The following is a 7,905-nucleotide window of genomic DNA, read 5'->3' on the forward strand; positions in this document are numbered from 1 at the left end:
CCAGTAAGTTTTTGTTGAAAGGTAATTTTATTCGATATTTTGAATGTTAGTCATAAGACTTCTTAGTTATAATTAAATATAGTAGATGATTTCTTTTGCTCGCTTTGAAAATGAAAAACCAACATAAAATATTATTAATAATTTTGATTTTTTAGTTTCCGATTCGAGGATTCCAGGAGAGAACATAGGAACAGACTACATTTCAAATTTTATTTATTTTTAGAAAAAAAGTATAATTTTTGAGTAACTTTTATAGTTTCTTTTAATTAACCAATTATTAGGATCCAATTTTTAAAGTTAGTCTGAATCTTTTGAATCAAATCTTTTCCATCTCACGGGCTCAGTAACATTTTGCCTTGTTATACTTTGCCAAGTCACATTTTGCCTGAGCCTTCCAGAGGTATTAGACCTAATTTTACCTTTCAACTTTGTGTGCAGCACCAGGAGATAACAATCTATTAAATTATATTTTCCACCATTTCCTAGGCCTTCATGGTCTTTTCAGGCCCAGATGTTTCCTTGTCCTTTAAAAACGAAGCAAACAGTTCCAAAGAGATGAAAATGAAAAAAAAAAATTTTAGAACTTGATGAAAATAAAATTTGTCATTTTAGCTCATAGAGATTTACAATCTAACAAGCAGTTCATGAAAATTCAACAGGGTAGGTAAAAGTAAGAATCTTTTTTTTCAAAACGGGAGAATTTTTGATTATTACAGAAATTCGGGATCGAGAAAGTGAGAGGAAAAGAAGATCTATCCAAAAGGGTTCAGTGAAAATAATGGAAGAGGATGTCTTTTATGTAGACTCAAATAGAGGAATAGCAACATCATCGGTTTGTCCATATATTTTTTGTTGAACTAATATTTCTAAAAATAGAGAAAAACACAGCTAGTAGAAAAAAGCCAATTTTTAAACAGTTTTTGAAATACTAAAGTGAAAAAGGGGTTTGAGCTTTTTAAGATACGTGTATTGATAGAAAAAAAGTTAATTAATTTGTGTTGCTAAGTTTCTAGAATAACCCTGGTTCTAAAATGGACCTTATACCCTTTTATCTCTATATGTAAATTTTACTTTATAAACATTTTAATAGCACTAAAAGCTTTTGACAATTTTATCAATAAAATATTTTCATTTTGAGTCTGCTTTCAAAATTTACTTTTTTATTCATTAAAAGGAAATTCAATTAACAACAAATATATGTTAAGGGTGCAAAGGACATACGAGGGTTTATCTTAAAACAACGAAAGTATCTTGAACTTCTGTCTCAAGCTCATTTTAAGGATTTTCATGGTAAGAAATGTTTTTCTAACGAATAAGAAAAATATTAAGATACTTTTCAGAAATTTTATTTAATATATAAAAAATTCAACTTTTAAATCATGTATTAACGATACTAAATCTTTTGAAATTACTAGTTTCTTTTCATTAATTTAACTATAAGCTTTTTCTTTGTTCATTATATCTATAAGAAAATTACGGTAAAATTTTTATTGGTGAGAAATCCTGAAATTAATTTGTAGGAATATTTGTAATCCTAACTGGCCATAAACCACTCCAGAGAATAAATATCCTGTCATACTCAAACAATTATTTTTAAAGTTTTTTTTTCAAATCATTGTATGAGTATAACAACACAAATTCATGGTTTAAATTTAATTCTATGAATTTTTAGAATGTTGGCTACTGAGAGAGCAAGGAGAAAGAGAATTAAAGGTAAAATTCTGTGGTAAAAATAGTCTTCTCCTATGTTCCTTAATTTCAAAAACAAACATCCATAATTATTGGTGTAAATTGGCCATAAAACAGGATTTTTGTCATATTTAAACCCTGTTTCTTTTCGACATTTGTCATTTTCAAGATGGGTAAATGTATAAATCAAATAGAAAAAAATGGAGACCACATGTTTTAAGTCTGCTCCTAAGCTATTTCTTTTGTTTAAAAAAAATCTTGAAGATTTTCAGACCAGTTTGATATATTTTTGCGCCGCGCAGAGTCATATGGAAAAAAACCATATGATTCAAGTCTGCTACTTTTCTCCTTTTAAAAAATAAATCAAAATGACTTAAAATTTTTTAAGAATTTCAATTATTTCAATTTACTATTTTCTATTTGGTTTATATTTAGCCTATTGAAAATTACAAATGTTGCAGAGAAACACTGTTGAAACATGACATAACCCCCATTTTGATTTTGGGGGCAGTTAAAACACATTTCATGACACGTGACAATGACAAAAAAATTGGCAATATTTAATTGATTGAAAAGTGCACATCTTAAAAAATCAAATCATTGTAATTTTTAGAATAAAAAAAATATTGAAGATCCTTAAATTTGAAATCTTTGCAACTAATGTTAGACAGATTTTGAGCTGTATCTGTTTCTTTAACATTAAAGTATGAAGACATTAACATTTGGACATAATTAAAGGTTTTATTAAATTAACTAATACCAGATAAATTCATCTCTGGAAATTTACAAAAATGTGAGTCTGCTTAAGTACGAAATGTTTATTTATAATTAAAAATGTAGGATGTATAAAAGCTATTCTTAGAAACACTGATGCACTGTCAATCAGGACAAATGTTAACAACTTAAATTTCATAAAACAAGAAGTATTTTAATTTATAAATATCAAATATATGAAAGGATAAAAGAAGAAATTGGTTTAAGGTAATCTCTGTGGTATTTTACTTTATTCTGGCGCTCAATCAGTTTGTAAAACAATAGGCAGGCGTTGGTGATTAATAGACTATATATAGACAACTATAGGTTGATTAATTGATTGGTAGACTCGTTGACTTGAATAGTTGACTAAGCTTCTTAACTCGGACACAGTAGTTGCAAACATACACATAAACGAATATATTTCAAACCTGCAATAAAATGTAGATATAGTATAAATAAATGACAAAGTATAAATGTCATAGAATGATTAATAATATTACTTACTATTTTATCGTGTCAGAGTGATATTTAGCAATTAAGGATTGGTGGGTTTGATGGAATAGTCTAAAACAATTGGTAATACTTCTGAAAATATAAACCTGGTTGTTTAAGAGGCATTAACTATGAACTGCAAAGTTATTTATGGATTTGATTTTTTCACTGGTAAAACGTTTCACAGTTTCAATTTTCCTTTGTTGGGGTACAGTTGGAGAATTTGTTTGGTTTGGATTTTAGGGCTGGTAAAGACAACATTAAGGGAGGGTTTAGGAGATAGGTTTATGGTCAACACAGCTGTAAATAATTTATTTCTTACTGATTTTCTTTAATATAAGTTTTTAATAATACATAATCACTAGATGGTAAGTAGTTTTAAAAAAAATGTTCTTTCTTTTTTTGTAGTTGGGCAATTCTATCCTAGCGTGCATGTATCTTGATAAAGCAGTAAAGTTTAGTCATGGAGATACAACTTTACGGATTATAAGGTAAACTTCCATTCTAGGTAGGAACGTATGAAAAATCATATAAATAGCGAAAACTTTTAATCTAAATTAATAAACCCTATTCCAGCTGGCTTTTCTAACTTTCACAAGCTTCTCATTTTATGCTTAAAGCGGGGGTTATTGCCTGAGTCGTCAGGTATACTGCCTAAATTGCCTTATTTCATTTATACATGACTAAATCTATATTTAGTCATTATTCTATATCTTTTTAGAAAGCCTTTATGAATAGAAAGCAGAATATACAATTTTTGCGAAGAAATTTTGCACAGATATGTGCATAGACGCCTTTAAAGGGAATTTGCACGTCTCAAAAATGTATAATTTATCATAGTTTTTTGTTTCTGCACATTTTTTGCTAAAAAACTTGATTTTGCAACAATTATTGAAAACTTTGCAAATTTGCATATTGGTATAGTAGACCTAAGGGCCTTCCAAAATGCTATAGAAAGACCCCCCCCCCCCCAGACTATTTTGGCTAAAGTAGTGCTTAATCTGCAAATATTGCCAAGAACATTCTCTTCATTACAGTCTCCCCTAACTGAGGATTTCCGACCTGTTAAATTTACAATTGATGTTTTGAAAATAGATTAAAATTGTTTAAATTATGAGAGGAAAGCTATCACAACTTGAAATATTATTACAGAGGTCGAGCGAGATTGAACACTTTGAACAGTAAGGGAGCCTTAGAGGATGCAGAATGGGTTGGTTTTTTTATTGAAAATCATAGAAAAGTTTTTGTAGATTTTTAAAATTTTATTTAAATCGCCAGTACGTAATTCATATTCAATTTAATTCCACATTTTTTCTTCTAAAATCATATCTTTGCCTGTCTTATATTAATTGATTGTTAAGTTGTTATCATGTAGAAAATTATTTGTGTCCAATCAAAACTTTTTTTTCCGAATTTACCTTAAATTTTGATCAAATAACCCAATAAACCAATCTTAGAATTTAATTCTTTTTGTACTGTTTTCTCAAAATAAAAAAAAAAACACTATATAAAAATATATGTTCTGCAGGTCCTCGATGAAATGAAGGAAAATATAAACTCTGAGGCTCTACTTTTAAAAGCAGAAGCATTGTATCATCTAGGTCTAAATAAAAAAAAAACATTTATTCTCATGAAGCCTGCATTCAAATTATTGTTTTATAATTACAGAGTTACTGATTCCTAACATTTTCACATTTCACATTTCCATGGTTTCAACATATTTTTGTTTGATAAATATTATATAATTAATCTTTTTAAGGCATCTTTGAGTATGCATTGCTCTTCTTCAATCGGTATGTTACTAGATCTAAACATATAATTAAAAATTTAAAATTGGAAACATTTATTTCTTAGAGCTTTGCAGCGAACAAGACTTGAATCAAAAGCAATTAAGATGGGAATTGATAGGTTTGTTTTTGTTCTTTTCAGATTTTTTGTCTCAACTTGTCACTTTTTTTATAATTAATTGTAGAATTTGTATATGTTTCTTCATAATAAAGACAAGATACACTGATTGATTACAATTCATGATTTTTAAAATGTTTACTGTTTAGGACACAGGAAGTGATTTTGGAAACTTTAGGAATATCATATTTTATTAATTTGGTTGGTATGATTAAAGTTTGGCAATTTAATAAACTTTTCCTAATTTATCGAATGATAAATTCTTTGTAGAACAAACTCAGCTGGAGCGATTGAATGAGCGGTTGAGATCTAGCCTAGACTCTACGCAGTCTAGAGTAAGAAATGCAACTTTTTTTCTTCTTAAATTTAAGATTTGTTTAACCGCTAAATTCGTACTTTTTTCGTTTACATTTTTATCTACTTTTTAAGACTTTTTTATTAGTTCAACAAAGATTTTTTTAAAAATACTGCTGATTTTAATTAGTTTGTTAGCATTCAACTCCTCTTTTCTTTTTTTCAGCAACTTTTTCTTTTAACCGCTGGGTTTAAGATGTTCAACAAATTGTTGCTTTCGATCAATGGAAAAAAGTTTTTCTGAAAATGCTGCTGGGGTTTAAGATTTGAAATAATTTTTTTCAGCAACTTTTTTTCAATGGAAAAAAAATTTAAAATACTGCTGGGTTCCAGATTTTTCAGAAACTTTTTAGCTTTCAGTTTAAGATGTTCAGCAAATATTTGCTTTCAATCAATCAAAATTTTTTTTTTAACATAAGATTTTTTTAAGATTTGAAATATTTTTTTTCTTTCAACAGCTGGGTTTAAGATTTTTCAGCAACTTTTAAGCTTTCAACCGGTGGTTTTAAGTATTTTCAGCAACTTATTTTTTTTCAATCGCTGGGTTTAAGTTATTTCAGCACCTTTTTTTTTCTTCCAACTGCTGGGCTCAAGTTTTTTCAGCACTTTTTTCTTTCAACCACTGGTTTCAAGTTTTTTCATCAATTTTTTTTCTTTCAACCGCTAGGTTTAAGATTTTTGGCAACTTTTTAGCTTTCAACCGCTGGTTTTATTTTTTTAGCAACTTTTTCTTTCAACCGCTAGGTTTAAGATTTTTTGGCAACTTTTTAGCTTTCAACCGCTGGTTTTATTTTTCTTTCAATGTTCAACAAACTTTTGCTTTCAATCAATGAAAATAGTTTTTATTAAAATACTGCTGGGTTTATGATTTGAAATATTTTTTCTTTTAACTACTGGGTTTAAGATTTTTTTGCAACTTTTCAGCTAACAACTGCTGATTTTATGTTTTTTCAGCAACTTTTTTTTGCTTTCAGCAACTTTTTTTTGAACAGCTGGGTTTATGTTTTCTCAGCCACTTTTTTTCTTTCATCTGCTAGATTTAAGATTTTATGCCAACTTTTTGGCTGTCAACTTGTTATGGTTTTAGGTTTTTTCAGCAACTTTTTTTTTCAATCGCTGGTTTTAAGTTTTTTTCAGCAACTTTTTTCTTTCAACCACTGGGTTTAAGATGTTCAACAAATTTTTGCTTTCAATCAATGGGAAAAAGTTTTTCTTAAAATATTGCTGGGTTTAAGATTTTCAACAAATTTTTGCTTGCAATCAATGGAACAAAGTTTTTCTTAAAATACAGCTGGGTTTAAGATTTGAAATATTTTATTTGCTTTCAACCGCTGGTTTTAAGTTTAAGTTTAAAATCGCAGTTTGAAATTTTCAACAAATTTTTGCTTTTAACCACTGAAAAATAATTTTTCTTGGAAAACTTTTGGCTTTAAGCTGCTGGGTTTATGTTTTTTCATCAACATATTTTCTTTTAACCGCTGGGTTTAAGATTTCAACAAATGTTTGGTTTCAACCAAGGAAAATAAATTTTCTTGAAAACTTTTTTATTTTAAGTGGTGGGTTTTAGATTTTTTGCTTTCAACCACTGAAAAATTAAACTACTGGGTTGAACAAGCTTAATCTTTCTTCTATTTTTTTTCGATTACCTAGCTAGTTAATCACCCAGCAAAGCATAAAATAGGAAACTGTTCTCTGTTTTCCTTTTATTAAACGCCTCTTGAAAGTTTTTAATAAATGAAGATCAATGGATCTTAAACCCAGCACTTAAAAGAAAAATGTTTTTCAAGAAAAATTATTTTTCCTTGGTCAACCAAACATTTGTTGAAATCTTAAACCCAGCAGTTGAAAGAAATAAAGTTGCTGAAAAATCATAAACCTAGCAGTTGAAAGCAAAAAGTTTTAAGAAAAATTATTTTTCAGGTTTTGAAAGCAAAAATTTATTGAAAATTTCAAACTTAAAACTTAAACTTAAACTTAAAACCAGCGGTTGAAAGCAAATAAATTATTTCAACTCTTAAAAACAGCAGTATGTTAAAAAACTTTGTTCCATTGATTGCAAGCAAAAATTTGTTGAAGATCTTAAACCCAGCAGTTGAACGGAAAAAGTTGCCGAAAATTCTTGAACCTAGGGGTTGAAAGAAAAAAAGTTGCTGAAAAAACTTAAAACCAGCTCAAAAATTGTTGAAAAATCTTAAACACCAGTGGTTGAAAGAAAAAATATTTCAAATTTTAAACCCAGCAGTATTTTAAGAAAAACTTCGGACATTGATTGAAAGCAAAAATTTGTTCAACATCTTAAACCAAGCGGTTGAAAAAAAAAGTTGCTGCTTGAAAAACATAATAAAACCAGCGGTTGAAAGCAAAAAAATTGCCGAAAAATCTTAAACCCAGCAGTCGAAAAAAATAGTTGCTAAAAAAAGATAACCAGCGGTTGAAAGCTAAAAAGTTGCTGAAAAATCTTGAAAATATTTTCAAACCCAGCAGTATTTTAAGAAAAATTTTGTTCCATTGAATGAAAGCAAAAATTTGTTGAACATCTTAAACCCATTGGTTGAAAGAAATAAAGCTGCTGAAAAAAAAACCAGCGGTTTAAAGCTAAAAAGTTGCCAAAAAATCTTAAACCAAGAGGTTGAAAGAAAAAAAAATTTGCTGAAAAACTTAAGCCCAGTAGTTGAAAGAAAAAAAGTTGATGAAAAAACTTAAACCAGA

At 28.4% G+C, this 7,905-nt stretch overlaps 1 protein-coding gene across 1 annotated transcript; it reads left to right on the top strand.

The window, feature by feature from the left end:
• The first annotated feature begins 315 nt into the window (after positions 1-315).
• LOC111713923 (uncharacterized) lies at positions 316-5,117 on the top strand. The gene is made up of 10 exons (XM_023488914.1): positions 316-660; positions 717-832; positions 1,206-1,290; positions 1,673-1,713; positions 3,346-3,428; positions 4,090-4,147; positions 4,466-4,538; positions 4,697-4,730; positions 4,792-4,845; positions 4,992-5,117. The coding sequence occupies exons 1-10, from the start codon at positions 588-590 to the stop codon at positions 5,110-5,112; spliced, it is 738 nt and encodes a 245-aa protein (XP_023344682.1). The 5' UTR covers positions 316-587; the 3' UTR covers positions 5,113-5,117.
• The last annotated feature ends 2,788 nt before the right edge of the window (positions 5,118-7,905 follow it).

Source organism: Eurytemora carolleeae, unplaced genomic scaffold (genome assembly GCF_000591075.1).
Source record: "Eurytemora carolleeae unplaced genomic scaffold, Eaff_2.0 scaffold3, whole genome shotgun sequence".
Taxonomy (NCBI): domain Eukaryota; kingdom Metazoa; phylum Arthropoda; class Copepoda; order Calanoida; family Temoridae; genus Eurytemora; species Eurytemora carolleeae.